The sequence below is a fragment of the Gobius niger genome (genome assembly GCF_951799975.1).
Source record: "Gobius niger genome assembly, chromosome: 4".
NCBI classification, from domain to species: Eukaryota; Metazoa; Chordata; class Actinopteri; order Gobiiformes; family Gobiidae; genus Gobius; species Gobius niger.
The window spans coordinates 14,116,072-14,133,603 of NC_136855.1; the positions used below are offsets into that span (position 1 = coordinate 14,116,072).

Genomic DNA, 17,532 nt, shown 5'->3' on the forward strand with positions numbered 1-17,532 from the left:
AAATGTTTTGCACAGGCCACACCTCTCCAAAGTAGGGCTCTCCAAAATGTTCCTAGGGGTGAACGCAGCTTGTGACCGGTACAGCCAAGAACAGGCTTCACTAGCTCACACTTTTTGGAACTGTCCTAACAGCTTACAGGACTAACATTTGTCTGATGTTTGTGGAATACAGTTACACCCTCACCCTGTGCTTGCACTTTTTGGAGTACTCCCAGTAACTGCTAATCTTATTAACAACATTTATTTCAGTTCTATCTAGAAGACTGATATTACTTAACTGGATTCCTCCAACCTATATTAATTTACTACATGATGTAATGAAGCAACAAAAAAACAATCTAATTTGAATTAAAAGGGAAGGTAGATGATTTTCATTGGACATGGGATCTGTTTCTGGAGTTCTTTAACAAGTTCAAGCAAGCAAATGTGTGAATAGGGAATAAATCTTTTTTTTTTTTTTTACTTTTAATTTATTTATTTTGTAGTTGTTACCGTATTTTCCGGACTATAAGTCGCACTTTTTTTCATAGTTTGACTGGGGGTGAGTCTAATGCTTTGGAGCAACTTGTATATTTTTCTTTCTTCTTCTTTACACATTTTTTGGCTTGTGCGTCTTGTTCTCCGGAAAATATGGTATATTTTTTCTTTTCTTTTTTTTTCCCTTTTGTAAATGTTTTTTTTGTATATTGAAAAAAACTCAATAAATAGAATGAAACATATATATAGTCTATTAAGGCATGAAAAAACAACAGTGCATTGCTTTTGAACCGGCTCAGCGTGCTCGAGTCGTCACTAGTTTGTGGAGTTGCTGTCTGCTGCTGGGATTCCCCGTTGCGTGTTCCATATCATTCCTTTGCCAGACTCAGGTCTTACCCAACTGTGTCAGTGGCTCAGGACAAGGATAAGACGATTACCAAACTGTCTATTTCTGACCTCAGCTGATGACCTCTCATTGGCTTAACCAGATGAGTTACATCACTGGGAAACATGGGCTGAGTGGTTTCCAAGTATACAGTGAAGGTGGGCAAATGCAGATAAATTTTGATTGTTACTCTTAAGACAAGGGGACTTCTTGCTTTTGCCTACTCCTGCTCACATAAAACACACAAGTGAATGAAAACTTTAGCTTTAAGCATAATTGCTCACATACGTTATTCATTTCCAAGTCTTTAAAAGATTGAATTTGAAAAGCAATATTTATTTTTTGTTTATTGAAAGCCTTAATGTTCATTCTGGATTTTCATCTGTTGTGCTGGTAGTTTTATGTAAAATGTATTTAATTTTATGTAACCCTCACTGCACAAAGATAGGTAGCCATGGCAAAAAAATATAAAAAATATAATTCTTGTATTATTCTTGTATTTTGTTTTAGAACTTTGAACTTTGAACTTTTGGCACAGCATTTACTGCTGATTGGATCAAGAAGGCCTCGTTTTAGCCAATCACAATCAAGTCTCAAAACAAAAAACGCAAATCTTTCAAATATTTAATTTTGAAAAATGTTACGTCTGTTTGTAAGTCTGAAGCAGCACCTCGTGTTTTTCCGTCAACTCTGTGTTGTTAATTAATATCCATCGAAGTGCTAGTTTTTGTTGGCATTGCTGCAACTGCCTTCTCACGGCAATACTGCCAAGTAAAAGGTTCAAATCACTGGTGGTTTGTAATAAGATCGGCAGGAGCAGCACAAAATGGATTCTCATGTGTTCTTGAACCCTCAAATACCACGAGAATTGAGCTTGGAGGCAAGTTTACTGAACAGAAATGCACTGCCTCACCAAAACTTCGCAACCAGGATTAAACTACTGCTATTATCTGGGGTCACTGCAGTTGGTCAGGTCTAGGTTCAGCAACTGCCTGTACATTCTGAATGACCAGGTTATTCCATCAATGGACTTCTTCTTCCTTGATGGCTCGGGGATATTCCAAGATGACAATGCCAGGCTTCATAGGGCTCACATTTTTAAAGAGTGGTTCAGGAGCATGAGACATCATTTTCACACATGGATTGGCGCCCACAGAGTTCAGATCTTAACCTCATTGAGAATCTTTGGGATGTGCTGGAGAAGGCTTTGTGCCGTGGTCACACTCTCCCATTATTATACAAGATCTTGGTGAAAGATTAATGCAACATTGGATCTTTTGACATAGCGGTTGTAATGAAAGCTAAAGGCGGTCAACTAAATATTACAGCCTGTCACCAGGCAGTATAATATGTTTTTCTTGTTATCCTCATCATGGCTTCCTTTTTTAATTCAAGAATAATCCAATCTGCATTTTTTTCTCCAACCTCTACAGCAAAGCCTGGACCCAGTAGATGAGGTGGCTGCTCTGATCGCTGCTACGGTTCACGACGTGGACCATCCGGGACGAACCAACAGCTTCCTGTGTAACGCCGGCTCCGAACTTGCCATTTTGTACAATGACACTGCGGTTTTAGAGAGTCACCACGCAGCGCTCGCCTTCCAGATCACCACCCGAGACGACAAGTGCAATATCTTCAAGAATATAGAGAGGTGGGACCGTTATACAAATACAAGTAGCATTGTTCACTCATATGTTTTTGGTTTGGGGTTTGTACAGTGAACTAATTTGTTGCCAGACGCTGCCAAATTGCCTTTGAATGGAATCGCAATCTGGAATCGCAAACCATTTCCACTGTCTGATTTTAGTTTAGTTTGTTTGTAGCGTCTCACTCAAATGAGGATGAAGACATATCAGTTTATCTTTTCTCTCCCACCCTACGAACAACTTCAGCATTTGCCGTTCTCAGTCCATTGTGTGATTTTTATTAGTTCTTTTTTTTTACTTGTATAACGCCTTTGCTTTGATATGGACGTTACTGACAAACCAATGCGAATCTCTGATTGGTTTATGTATCTGTCAGTCACATCACTGGTAGATAAGATGATCTCAATAGGAAAAAGACTGTTGTCTGTCTAAATTTCACGGTCTGAAAAGATCACACTTTTGTAAAAGTTCATAAAAAAGTCACCACCAAAAAAATCGGTCTCACACTCTTATATTTAGCTTAATAGCTCAAAGACATCATTAAAATGCATTTACTGTGTAGGAATAAATCTATACATCACAACCCTTTGTATCTCTTAAAGAAAACTTTGTATAATGGGGCTTCACCTTGATCCATCAGCAGATAAGCCCAGGCCGCACATGTCCCGATGAAAGCTGCCCTCTGTATTTGTTGATAGCAGCAGCTCAGTAATGTGATTTGAGTCCCAAAGCAGAATGGCTCACATGCACTGGTCCCTCCGGCCAAGACAAAGCCCCCATTCATTCACACTGTCACAGCAACGAGAGAGTCAAAACAGGCTTCAAAATAAAAGAACATTATGAGTAATTAAAATATTGTGAGGGATGTCTATTTTGTTCAGTAGTTGAAACTGAAAGGTCAAAACGGGTTATAAAACTGTATAGTTGAGTTTACATTTATGGATTTGTCAGAATTGATTAATGTTTCATGAGGTTGAGTTCAAGTGACATAACATTCTGAGCTGCCTATAGAGGTCATCCTGTTAGCGCGGTGCTAGCTAACATTGTCCACCGACTAACATTGAATGAAGAAGTTTAAATGGACCAAAAGGGCAGTGGTTACTTCTGGTAGATACATTGTTTGTACATTGTGAACCCATTTTGGACTTCGATAGTCATTAAATTCAAGTGCATGGACTTGAAGGGCGAGGAAAAAAGGGCGTCTAATGCTTAAATTAAACATTTAGCAGTGTGTCCCGGGTGTGTTGATATTCTGTTTTTTTGTTTGTGTGCTTGAATCCCCTTTTATAGAACTTTTGTTTAGATATTTCTGTCTAAAACAGTAATTCATCCATTGAGTTATATTTGCCCACGTCCTCCATTGCTGTGAATGCAGCCTATTGTATTGCCCAGTGTCTACATTAATACAATTCAAACCATAATTCAGTATACTAATATATAAACTGGATAACTTGCCAGGAGCGTCTTCACTTGCCTGACAGCTCTCTGTGCCAGAGAAAATGTAGAGAGTAAAGAACGGTGCACGGGGAAAGTGTATAGCAAATCAATATCCAAAGGTTAAAAAGTAACGTATTAGATGAACAACAACAGCAATAAATTTACTTTTACTTTTCTTTGTAATGCGTACTCATAAAAACAGTTCATGTTAAAGCTATGTGTTAAGTTGATCTCCATTGACTGTTGTTTCCTGTTTTAGTCATGAATTCAAGTTTAGACCATGCTCAAGTAGCTCCGCAATAGTATCCTACTTTTTTTGTTACCCCTTTCATTACCTGCCACTAACGGTGTCCTCCTCTCGTATAGAAACGAGTATCGGACGTTGCGGCAGGCCGTCATCGACATGGTGCTGGCTACAGAGATGACCAAGCACTTTGAACACGTCAACAAGTTTGTCAACAGCATCAACAAGCCACTAGCTGCCCTGGAGGAGAACGGGGTGAGGCGGCAGTAACATTCACCACAAAACCTTTAGTCCAACAATTAATTGTTTTTCCATTTTAGGAGAAGTTACTTTTAGCCGGCAATGTCCAAATAACCTTTTATAACATAACTTTCAGAAACTCGACTTGTGAGTTCTATTTTAGTTCATTTAGGTCACAAGTTTTGTAATACTTAATGCCACACCACGTAACATTTAACGTAATATACTGTGTAAGAATAAAATACAAGCATTTATTTCTTACAGATAATTTTATCAAAATGACTAAAAATGACCAAACAAACATGTGTCTTTGCTGTAAGCAGCTCAGCTCTCCTCAGACCTGACTGTAACTTTACTGGGAGTGGGACGTCTCCAGCTCGTCTCCATGGAAATATTGACTAAAGGCAGCCAAATATAAGAATGAAATACATTAGGGCCTCATCCAAATCCACCCTTTGATTTGCCACTGCAACAATAGCATTTTTACAGTGTGCCTTTAATAATAATAATTAGAACACAGTACTTTAGGCTACTCTAAGCGATCCCATTTGCTGGACCGGCATGGTTGCATTCCCACATTGCATCACTAGATGCGCCATTGCCCCTCACCATGTAAACACAGTGTAGAGATGTTTGAAGCAGCAGAAGCCGCAACAGTTAGCGGCTAACACAGAGCACTATGATAGAAGTTTACAAAACGATCATAAACTGACAAACATCTGACCGACCTGCTGACAAAACAATTCAAAAAGACACAGCTTAGAGCAGCTCAATTTAAAACTATATTGAAATCTCAAATGGCAAATAAACTGAACCGTTCAAATCACATTGTTCCCCCAAGCATTGTGGTATGGTTTCTTTAAAATGACAAAATTAGACGTATAGAAATGAGAAATTATAGATCACAGATGGTTGGTTTTATAAATACTTCTCTTACCTTGCAGACTGGGAGTAGTGGTTTCAGTATCAAAAGGTGGAGAAAATACAACTTTTATGAAATACCCGGCAGGATTTCAGTCCTGGGGAGTTGGTGCTGGTCCAGAGTCTCGTGACAGCGCTGTGAGCCTCGTGTCTTTGGGACCAGAGAATTTTACAACTCTGTACCATCTTTCTCATCTGTGTGAGGCATGCTTAACACAGGCTTCCAAAGACATGTCCCTTCTGCTTAATAGGTCTAATAAAGAAAACAACACACCGGTTGTCAGTCACTAATTCCTGTGCTAGTCTGTGTTTATAGTATTTACCAAAACCTTGCTACTTTGCATACTTGCAAACTCATATCAGCAAGGTATAATTAGTTTCAATCATCAAACCACAATCAATTTCTTAAGAATTTTTTTCTGTGGCAAACAGCAAAATGAAACATGAAATTATTGCAAACTAAGCATGCAGGAGTGCTACTTGGATATGCTGGTTCTTTGAAAAGGCGTTACTTTGGTGCTCTTCAGTGCAGGGGTTAGCATAAAACTTAAATTTTTAGGAAACCGAGGCACTCAAAGAGAATAAATGGTTAAAAAACATTATTTTTTGTTTGACCAGTTGATTAAAATCACCATTTATTTTCCCTTTTTGTTTCCTTTTTTTGTTGATTTAGCTGTTCATGTTTGAAGTCTTCTCAGAAATGTTGATGCTCCTGGACCTAAACTGCATCAAACTGCAAATCTAATTACAATACCAATTCCACTAGTCATCCCAAAGTTGAGTTAAGTTAAGGTTAAGGTATTATTGTCGCCATAGGGAAAATTGTCCTCTGCATTTAACCCATGCTTCGATGCTGCTGGGGCAACCTGTAAGGAGCAGCCCTGATATCAGATATCATACTTATTTTGGTTTGCTAAGATGTATTAAGATAACAAAAATCCCAAGAACAGACCATCAGGCACATTATAGAGATGATATGAAACCATAGCATCCTCACTATATTGATCTGGTTATATCATTATTATCCTTGTGTCCTTTTTTTTAACAACTTTCTTTGTTGTAATTTTGATCTAAGGGTAACAATGACGAGGAGTCAGTGAAAAGCATCTTGACATCTCCAGAGAACCGTATTCTGGTCAAACGGATGTTGATAAAGTGTGCAGACATCTCCAACCCCTGTCGGCCCTTGGAGCTCTGCATCGAATGGGCCGGGCGCATCTCAGAAGAGTATTTTGCACAGGTGAATATATTGGATATTAAGGGTCTGTAAGTATGACATATTTGTCGTTTGTTACTCCTGCTTCTCTTTTACACAGACTGATGAGGAGAAGAGACAGGGTTTGCCGGTGGTCATGCCTGTGTTTGACAGAAACACCTGTAGCATCCCAAAGTCCCAGATTTCCTTCATAGACTACTTCATCACAGACATGTTCGATGCGTGGGATGGTGAGTCTATACAACTCGCCATTTCTAAACCTATTTTATTTACCTCCAGCACATCATTCCTCTACTGGTCGAACAGCCAGCAGAGGGTAGCAGAGTTAGTACTGCTGTAATATTTCAAATGATAATAAAGTAACTTCACTTAAACCCACATTAAAAATACACATTAAAAAATAATTAACTGCTTAAACGTGCAGTAATGAAAAAGAAAAAAACTTTAAAAAGTCACATCATTACTTTAATGTAGGTTTGGACAAACCTTTTGATGCATTCGTTTTTTTAACTTGCTACTCAGCAGTTATGCAACATCTTCCTGTAAGTCAGTGAAAACATTGGTGGTGTTTACCCTTTTTACCCAAAGCGTATTGGATTCGGTCCTGCTATAGCACATGTGTCAAACACAAGGCCCGCGGGCCACATGTAGCAAGATTATTTAATGTCCCTTTGTAGAGAATGCATTTCTGAGTTTGTCCAAAAAAAAGTAAGTCTCTAGCCCATTCCTGTGCAGAGTTATGAATTTTTAAAGAAATAGCCAGAATGCTCACTACAGCCACTAGGGGGCAGCTTAAATTTATAAAAGAAAATAATTCCACACGTGTCCAGCAGAGGACACTGACATAATAAGAGATCAGGATATAAACTGCATATTATAGCCATGTGGTAAATGATCAGTCTACAATTAACTTGCCACCATCGAGTGTGGAGGGAATGAATAATGACTACATGTAGCACTGAGAAACGTGTGACACAGGCTGATAAAGCACAATAAGCGTAAGCTGTAAGCTTCACCAGGTTCGATCCTGAGCCTGACGGGGCCTTTCCGTGTGGAGTTTCCATGTTCGCCCCGTGCTTGCGTACAAGTTTCCTCTGGGTACTCCGGTTTCCCCCTTCCAATAAAAATATGTACAACAGGTGAATCCTCCAGCCAGGTGAAAACCTACCACAAACCCTAAAAACAGTTTATCCTGGCGCGCCACTGTGATGGAAGCGCCATGCTAACCACCCATACAGCTGCTGGGCCACTGAAAGGTCAAATAACCACTAATGTCAACCGTTTATTGCATAAAAAAAATACATAATGCATCTTTAACATTTTACAATTTTGATATATTTAATTATAAACAAGTTTCTATGCTAACATTGAACATGATATTGTACAAATTACTTTCTAATAGTTCTAAAAGCCCAGAAATAAAACAAAAACTTCCAAGTTTGCATCTTTTCTTAATCAGTCCGGAATATGCAAATGTATGCTTAAAAACTGTTTATTAAAAAATAAAAAAGGACTATCTAAAATTCTAAAATATTTGTATCTTTAGCTTTTGCAGACCTCCCAAACCTTATGCAGCACTTGGACAACAACTTCAAGTACTGGAAAGGTCTGGATGAGAGGAAGCTACACAGCCTGCGACCGCCTCCGGAGTAGGACCCCTCTGTGCACGGTGTCTTCAAACCGGATAGCGCTCCTCTGGGTCCCGCTGTCCAGCTCTGAGTGAGAGAGAGAGGGGGGTGTCTCTCTCCTCCTCCCCAGCCCTCGCCAGCCAAACCATGGGCCGGCTCGCCTCTACACTCCTGCCTCTGTAGCAGCCTGTCCGTACAAAAGGCAAACACAAGAAGGTCTTTAACACGAGGGTCTGTGCAAGTTTGGACACAATAAATCCCTTAAAGACTAAACATGCCTGCGCCTATAGGCATTTGTAGCTTGTGACTGGGTGAGGGTACCCCCAATATTGGCCTTTTCTTGGGCAAAGCATCCCATATCCTCTCTAACCCCACACAAACTCTTCCGTATTGAGTTGAACTGTTAAGTGGGGAGATGGATGCTGTGCGGGTGTGAATGGCACTCAGGTTACACTTGTGGTCGATACGCCGGACTGCCCCATAACGGAAAACGAACACTCCTATTATTTTGTTTTATTTGGCAATATTTCCGTGTCCTTCCGAAGCGTAAAAAAAAACGTAGCTGTAACTCCATGAAACAGCCCCTCCATTGAGTGAGTCTCTAATGTTCTTTTATACTAGGCCACTGTTCAGAAACTGTAGATCATAGGTGACTACTTACAGATTTGTTCATTTTCCTAGATATTTAGTTCAATATTAAACGAGATTAAAGCCAAAGTTGATTATTCAACATATTATGAAAAAGAATCTCAATTGTTATTCTTAAAGCGCATTACCATATGATTATTATCTTGTGAAAAGACACCCAAAGTTAGGACACTCACCTATAGCACTGTAACAACAGTGGAAACGTCTCAGCGATTCTCCTAAGGATACAGGATGTTGTGTTGGAAAATAAGCTTTTTTGTTTTGTTTTTTTGTTAATCATCAGGAGTTTGCTTGTGTGCGTGTGCATGACCGGTGCGGGTGGGTACTGGGTGCGTAATTGTTGTTGCAACAATTCCTTGCAACTCTTTGGTTTAATGCTGTCAAAGAACCTCCTTGACTTTGGAACTACAGTGAGAAGAAAAGAAATATGTGAAGAAGAAGGACAAAAAAAAAAAAAACATTTTGGACTTGAATTTTTTTTTTCCTCCCAGAAATTTTTGTATCTGGTTTATCCTACTGAAAAGACTGCCTTATTTTATACAATATTTATACACTACATCCCACTGTGCAACCGGACACCTGAGGTTTTTATTAATATGAAGGTTATGATCAAGTAAATCTCAATATTTTTATACATAGGCAATGAATTTTACACTGGATCGTCAGCAGAATGAGATCAACTGTCTTAGCTGTCTGTATACTTGTGTGGTGTGCAGAAAGCTAAATGGTGAAGGAAGTGGATCGCAGAGTTGTCTATCACTGTTATTAAAGCCTCCTTAATTGTGATCATTTCAGTCAATTCGGTTTTTGGGCCACTTTTCCGATATGTTTATGCACAGAAATATAAGGAGCAGCTTTTTGTTGGAGGATTTCAGATTAGGATACTAATATATGTTAAAGATTGTTACTTATTAAGAATATTTCCTCTTTAAACAGTATATTAATGCCATTACAGCTAAGGGAATCGGGGAAAATGAGAAGAGCATAGTTTATCTTTATTTCGCTCCTATGACAGAACTGTATACTCTTTATCAGGGGATCTGTTCGTTCTTCTGATTCACATCTTGGTCTGAAGGCACGGAAAAAAAATAGAAACTATTCAATGAAGAATAAAATGTCAATTATATGTCTGCTGTTCATTGTGGTGTTTCATGTTATTTACCTAAGTGGGAGCTACAGCAGGGGTCTCCAACCCATTTCCCCCTGAGATCAGCTGAGCGAGGCTATGCCCTGAACAATTAGTCTCCGTGTTTAGAACTCATTCATTTGGTGCACGAAGAGAAAATGCTTCTGTAAATTTGACGCAAGCTTATGTATAAATGTAGCCTTTGGGTAACTACAGGGCAAGAGTGGGAACTGGGCTGGTAAGCAACTGGGTTCAGAGTGGAGACCCCTGATTTTTTTTTATTACTATTATCCTGACCCCACATTCAACTGAATCTGGCAATAAAAGGAGACCATAACTCTTACAAAATTAAACAATCTATTGTTTTAAGGAGAATACCTTAACTTAAAATAAGAAAAGAAAAAAATCATATCGTAGGTTTTATAACAAAAAGCGACTAAACATGAAAATATATTACACATGAAATGTTAGACTGCCCTCTACTGTCACCTACTGCTTCCTGATATGAATGTGTCTTGTAACTCAAAGTTTGCACTGGGGTGTAGAATATAAATTGACTTGAGTTGTTGTTTTGTTATTTATTTGACAAAGTAACGATTACGTCATATAAACGTACCTGACACGTCACTTCCGTTCATCCGGGGCACCACTGCACATCGATGGCTTTCGTTTGTAAATTACTTTGCTAAAAGCTCCAAAAGAAACGCTACAAATACAGATATACTGGCGTGGTGCTATGTCTTCGGGGATGACCGGGCAAACACCGTAAGTGCTTTTCACCAAATTGTTGTTTGCAGAGGGTTCTGGAGATTTAGGCTAACCTTTAACCGTGCTCTGTGCTAGCTAGCTAACGTAGCCATATGAATTAGCTTTTTATGACCACTGATAACAGGCATTTGGCGCATTTTGATATTACTTGAGATAACAAACTTCATTCAGAAACTAGTTTTTGGGGTAGAGTTTGATGTTGGGTATTATACTCATACAATGATAACAATGTGACTCAAACAACGAGCTAATGTGCTATGGAGATTAGCCCAGCCGCTAGCTGTCCTAAGCTAAACTTGGGTACAAAAAGTAAACATAGTATTAAATACTGTTAAACTTAAAAACTTTTGTTGGGTAGCATTTGGCGTTAACTGAGCAATATGGAAACAATCCCGTGTTAAGAGGTGAACCTCTGGCTAAATTATGACATTGAGAATTGAAAGTTATTGTTTGATCATGTGTGTTGTTGAGGAATAGCTAGTTGTCTCATAATTTAAGTGGAGGTTTAAGAAAGTGATGCAAATAAAGACCATGTTGCTTCACCGATACCCACCTCCTACATCAAAGTGCAGACAGATCACCTTTGGCATGAAAGGAAAAGCCTTGGGTTACTACTTCTGCCTACAGATCATCCGCAGAATATAAGTTATATCGTTTGTACAAATTAAATGGTGCCTGTTTCCAGGTGCCTAAGTCGGTGGGACAGGCCCGCGCAGCGTGTGAATAATGCAGCATCAAACAGCACTGTGTCCCAGTCCCCTCAAACGGGAGATGGAGCTGTCAGCTCGGGAGGAGTGGAGAAGGCAGCTGCAATGGCTGCTAAAATAAACGCCATGTTAATGGCCAAAGGAAAACTGATGACCCCTGCTCCACCGCTATTACCAAAGGTGCTTTTTACAATAATTTATCAACTCTCATACAGCATGTAGTCTATATTGTTTTATGTGTTTATACTGTTTATGCCTCATTTTTTTTCAGAAGTCTCCCATTGTCCCGGTGGCAGCTGTTGTGGAGGAAATGGTAGTCACAGAGGTAGACATCAATGACGTTCCTATAAACAGCAGAGATCTACTGACCAAAGGCAAAACCCAAGAGGAGGCATGTGTTTTACTGTATTGCTTTGTTTAGCTAGTTCTTTTTCCATTCATGTCACAGTTTGGTAAAAACATGTCTTTGTGTTTACAGATTCGACAGTTTAGTGGGGCAGTTGTCACAACAAAAGGACACTACATGTTGGATACCGATAAGGGCAGAGTAGCAGGGTAAAAGATTTCTCCTTGTTTTTGAGTTTTTTCTTTCAACATATGTCCACAAAGGTTGATAGTACCCCAAAGTTTAATAATGGCTTGTTTGTTTTTAGGCAAAGACCTCTGTATTTGCAAGTTCAAGGAAAGTCGCAAGAGCAAGTCAACAGTCAGTGACAAGTAGACACTATTCTGAAAGCTGGACATTACTAAATGCTTTAACTTTCTATTCTCACTATCTCTGTAGAAGCTGTGATCAGAATAAAGGAAATAATTTCAGAGGACGTGTTGAGAGCGTCAGCTGCGTCAGGGGGACCGCCTCCAGTGATGCCTCCTTTAACTCTGTATCCTCAACCTCCGCGCCCTGTCGTTTCTCCAGCAACAGTCCCAGTGCCCGCCCCGGGACATCGACCTGCAGCGCCTCACGTAGGGGTAAGTAGAATTCTAAATTGGGCCACCTGACTGATTGTTCATATGACTTTGAACATGTTTTTGGAGAGAGAAAATGTGTTCAGCTGCTTCGTGATGCTAATATAACTTTTCTAAAAGGAGGTTAAGAAAGTGGAGTTTAAAAAGACCACATGGCTTCACTGATACCCACCTCCTAGAGAAGATTAAAAAGCAGAGAGAACATCTTTGGTTTGGAAACACCAAACTAAAGATTACTGTGTCTGCATACAAACATTTCTTCTTGTGTCTGTGCTACTCTGCCAGTACTGCATCACCTAGTTTAAAACCTCTGTCCAAACAGGTCATTGTAATGAATGTCCATTACTTCCCATTACCCTCCCCTCCTATTTTTCAGAGTTTTGTGCACACAAAAATATTTGTAGGTTTGGACAATGCGCTGCCTTCGTTTAACGTAAAGGAGAAAGTTGAGGGACCGTCTGGTGCATATCTGGGACACATCCAAACAGAGACAGGGGCGCGAGTCTTCCTTAGGGGGAAAGGGTCTGGATACATCGAGCAAGCTTCAAAACGAGAGTCATTCGAGCCACTTTATGTCTACATCAGGTAACAATTACTTGTGTAAGTACTTCCCTCTCCCTAGGTACAGGAAGGATTTATAATGACAGCAATTTATTGTTTTAGTCACCCAAATGAAGCTGGACTGGAGGCAGCGAAGAGGCTCACAGAAAACCTGCTGGGAACGGTAAGTCATAAATACTTTACCAAAAATGGAGGTTTAAGAAGGTGAAGCTACAGTAGTGTTTAGTTTTCACTGATACACACCTCCAAAAGAAAAATGGAGAGAGTTAACGGCTTGATCTCGAGACCTGTTTTTTAAGTGCACTGCTCTCAACCACATGTCAGTTCAATAAGTAATCTGAGCAATTGCAACTCTTATTTTGTTTGGCAAACGCTCTCAGTAATTGCTGTTCTGTTTTCCAGGTGAGAACTGAACACGCTCGACTGACGGCAGCGTTCCCAGGCCCTAGCCCTGCGCCAAGTGAGTAATGCGTTGAGTCTGTTTAACTGAAAATAATCCTGACATAAGCCATACATTATTTTGAAGTTTAAAGTAGGGCTGAACAATTAATCGCATTCGCAATTTTATCGCGATATTACACAATGCAATTTCCAGATCGCAGAGGCACGAGATTTTGGCCCATGCAGCTGATGGCCGTGGCTGCGGCCCATAGAAGTGAATGTAGCAGCGACGTCCGCTCCGCCGCGTGCTTTTGTTTACTTCTCAGTCTAGTTAAGGTGCGCAGTCGATCGTGGATGTACAGTGAAAATATCAGCGTTTATGATGCAGCCACCGAAAGAACTATTGCTTTTTTCTCTGTTAGCATTGCGTTAGCCGCCACGCTAATCACTCCATTCAGAGTTCCTCGCTGCTACACGCTCTGTATTCTTCAATACTGTAATAATTTTGTAAATACCCTAAACAACAATTATATAGATGTGGGCTATTAAGAAATACATTTAAAATGATTATTAAGGACTAAAAAGTAAGTAATTCTTTAAGTCAGTTGTAATATTTAACGAGCAATAACATTGTCTCAGTTTAGGCTATATTTAAGTTATATGCAACAAAAGGTTATTACATAATCACAGTATTGATTGTTTTTTTTTGTCCATATCGTTCAGACCTAGTTCAAAGGTATGATATACTGTCCACAGAAGTGGACCCGTTCTTGCTCTTTTTTATTTCAAATTACATTCCAAATATCTTGGATAAAGTTGGCAGAATATTCTGTTTTACTTTAAATACAATCCTAATATTTCAAACAATTCAGTTTGCCATAGAAAAGTGTTGTCCTCAAATTACTGTAGCCAAGGTAAGTGAAAATTGGGTTCTGTGGCCAAAAACTGTCAAATACAGTCAAATTTTTTCTTATGTGTTGTCTTGACATTTTTTTTACGTATCACCGATGAGATCAGTAGTGCTGTCGTAGTGAGTGGACTAGCTGATAGATTTATATAATCTAGGTATTAACTCAAACTTCCATTTCCTTTCAGCATATGCAAGTCATGGATATCCTCCTAATAGCAATTACTCTAACCAGGGATCCTGGTATAACTACTCAGCCAATGCAGGCGCAGGGTTCGCTGGCGCCTATCCAGCGGCGTATCCGGCGGGTTACTGGCGTAACGCAAACGGTGCCCCAAGTCAATCTAACCTGTCGACCACCCCTCCATCTCCTCAGGCTATGGTTCAGTACCCCATGTGTCCCAGGCCACCTCAGCCCTACATCGGCCAGGTGACTCTCTGACATTGTTTTAACGTGTGTGTGTGTCTTGTGTTTAAAACCTACTGACCATGTAGTTTAGGCCTCAGCTATCTTCTTACAAATGTTAATAATGCTGGACAGGTGTCCAGTAAACCTGATTCTTCTTGAAAAAATGCATTTAGATACTATTCCAGAATGGTGCAGTGTGACTGTAAATGGAGATCATGTAGTTGCTTTGTTATTATTAAATTGAACATACTGCATTTTCACCATGGCAGTCACCTCATTGTCTGTTTCGCACTGACTGAAATGTTTTTGTTTGCATGTGTAAGGTTCCCGACAGTGCTGAGAAAGTGAAGGCTGAAGGATCTGTGAACGCCCCAGACGCAGGAAGTCCCAACCATCAGCCTCTGCAGGGGTCAAAGCCCGAGCTGGTCAGTGGGGACTGGGATTGTTGTATTTCTCAGACCCACTGAGTAGATAATCATGTGGCTGTATGAGGACAAAAAATGAGCCAAGTTACCCCACTTAAAGGCCCTATATTGTGCTATTTTGGACCTTCCAAAGACAGCTACAGGCACATTTGAAAAAGGGAATACTCATTTATTAAGAAGTACGAGACACTCGGTTCCTCTGAAACGCCGCCTCTCCATTGCATTTGAATTTATTATTCTGGTTCATCATGAAACAGGCGAAAAAATACTTTTAAAGAGAGAAAGTTACTGAGCCGGTCCGCATTTAATTTTAGTACAAACTGCACAGTTTGTAAAAAAATAAAAAAAATAAAAATCTTCTCACCTCAGGCATGTATATGCACGTCTTTCCCCTCTCGCTCTTTTGTTCATCCAAAGGTGCACACTTGAACGTGTTTACCAGATGTGTTTATAACATGTCTAACTTGGGCGCCACTGTAGTGCAGCAGTTGGTGCTCGTGCTTCACAATTAGAAGGTTGCCGCCAGGACGGGGCATTTCTGTGTGGAGTTTGCATGTTCTCCCGTGTCTATAGATTTCCTCTGGGTACTCCGGCTTCCCCGACCACTAAAAACATATACAATCAGCCAGGATGAATGAGAGATGTGTTTGAGAGTGCACATGGGGGACGACGGATGGAAATTGGCCCAAGGCTACAATCTGTTGTGGCGTGTTTACATGCATGTATCCATGTATGTTCATTAACATGCACTGCCCCGACCAAATAAACCAATAAATAATAAAACCTTTCCGTGATACAAGCCATGAAAAGCAATTAACCAGCTACTGTCCTACTATCCATCTTGGGGATAGTGCGAAAGCCAAAGTTTAATTTTTAACTTGATTTTGAATTGTTTCTACAGTCCAGCAGCAAGTCCCCTGAGCACCCCGCTCCAGTCTCCAAACCAGTAGGGGAGAAAGTAGTTGAACGGTCAGTTTGTAACTAAATCATCTTTATTTTTGTGTCTGAATTTTGCATTTATCAGTTTGATTCGGTTTTCAGTCTTCTGATGCCTCCGCCACCACCGCCAGTGTTCGCCACCCCAGCTCCTGTTCCGCCTCCCCCTCAGCGCAAACGAGCGCTAGAGCCTGATGTTCCTGCTGCTGTTCCTGTCCAGCCTGTCTCTGCCCCAGCCGGTATGCAATTATTTGTTCTTCAAATTTTCTGTAAATCCAGTCATGTACCTCACAAAAGTGTTATGTGAAATGGCGCCTCCTCCCTGATGGAGGCAGTGGAGACCTTTTTATAAAACCCTCTTGAATTACCAACACCAACTAACACTCTTCTCCTGTATATGTTTTTGTCTCTCCTCTGTTCTCTCTCTCCACATGTGTCCCGGGACCTGCCTGTCGTGGTGCTGCGCTATGTCTCGTTTCCCCCCGGCCATGATGTGAACCAACATGAATCTGCTGCTAACATTGGTCTCTTCAATTGGCTTCTCCTTTCTCTCTTTCTCTTTGTCCTTTTTTTGTACTTTCTCCATACAGGTGACCAAGATGAAGTTCAGAAAAAGAAAAGCAAAGTGTCCCAGGATGCATTGGGGCTTGTTCCCTATGGAGGGGACTCGTCTGACGAAGAGGAGGAGAAGACGCACAGCAGTAAGACATGACCCTCCAGTGCAGGACGCCCCTCTCCCCCAGGCTCAATGTCCACTACAGTTTCTAAACTTCACAAAAGGAAACCTCTTTTTGTTCAATCACACATTAAATTTCATATGTAATAACATTTAAGTCGGTATTTATATGAGGGTCCTAAATATCATTGAACAACTTGGACGTTTTCTCGTGGACTTTACCTTTTAGACAGGCTAATGCTTATGTAACATGTTTTCGGGGGGATGTCAAATTTTTAGTTGATCAGACCCTGTTTTTGAAAGTTCCATAAGATTTGACTAAAATCATTTTTTTTTTCTCATTACATTTTAGAATGAACCAGTGTTTAATTATAACAAGCTGTTTAAGGTGCTTTCCACATTGTTAAAAATGCCAAACCCACACATACAGTATGACTACTTCTTTACCAAAATGTTGGAACAATTTGACTGTTGCATAAACTGTTAATTGTTGATAGAGCGATTTGAACCTTTGTATAAAAGAGTGCTTAGTTCTACCCACTTTTCCAACCTGTTTGCTGCTTTTTCTTAAGTTTGTACATTTTAGTATAGCGAAATCTAAACATCAAGCCTGACTTCTTGTTTCGAATGGAAGCTTAGGTGTAGCAGTGACAAAATGCAAATTGTAGAAATACTTTTCTTATCTTGGAAAATGGTGCACGTCTGTTCCCATGGAATAATAAAAACAAGATGAAAACATTGTCTCGATGCTTCTTTGCCGCACATGAACAATGATTTGTGTAGAACAGAGTTACTTCATTCAATTCTAACTGGACATGTATATTTTCT

At 40.0% G+C, this 17,532-nt stretch overlaps 2 protein-coding genes across 3 annotated transcripts in view; both read left to right on the forward strand.

The window, feature by feature from the left end:
* The window catches only part of pde8a (phosphodiesterase 8A), a 59,252-nt gene extending 49,970 nt beyond the window's left edge, over positions 1 to 9,282 (forward strand). Inside the window, exons 18-22 of the mRNA XM_079554828.1 lie at positions 2,296 to 2,513; positions 4,312 to 4,444; positions 6,426 to 6,590; positions 6,667 to 6,796; positions 8,113 to 9,282. Of these exons, the coding sequence (XP_079410954.1) occupies positions 2,296 to 2,513; positions 4,312 to 4,444; positions 6,426 to 6,590; positions 6,667 to 6,796; positions 8,113 to 8,219 (753 nt within the window). The 3' untranslated portion in view covers positions 8,220 to 9,282. The remainder of the gene's footprint in view (positions 1 to 2,295; positions 2,514 to 4,311; positions 4,445 to 6,425; positions 6,591 to 6,666; positions 6,797 to 8,112) is intronic.
* Positions 9,283 to 10,595: 1,313 nt separating this feature from the next.
* On the forward strand, positions 10,596 to 17,440 carry LOC306961891 (KH homology domain-containing protein 4-like). Of its 2 annotated transcripts, none has more exons than XM_079554843.1 (14): positions 10,596 to 10,733; positions 11,422 to 11,623; positions 11,715 to 11,834; positions 11,922 to 11,998; positions 12,097 to 12,149; positions 12,228 to 12,412; positions 12,786 to 12,994; positions 13,073 to 13,133; positions 13,373 to 13,430; positions 14,447 to 14,688; positions 14,991 to 15,092; positions 15,994 to 16,061; positions 16,134 to 16,267; positions 16,619 to 17,440. In XM_079554843.1, exons 1-14 carry the CDS (start codon positions 10,705 to 10,707, stop codon positions 16,738 to 16,740), a joined length of 1,662 nt encoding a protein of 553 aa, XP_079410969.1. In that variant the 5' UTR covers positions 10,596 to 10,704; the 3' UTR covers positions 16,741 to 17,440. The 2 variants fall into 2 exon arrangements, with proteins under 2 accessions (XP_079410969.1, XP_079410970.1); XM_079554844.1 differs by having other exon boundaries at positions 11,718 to 11,834.
* The last annotated feature ends 92 nt before the right edge of the window (positions 17,441 to 17,532 follow it).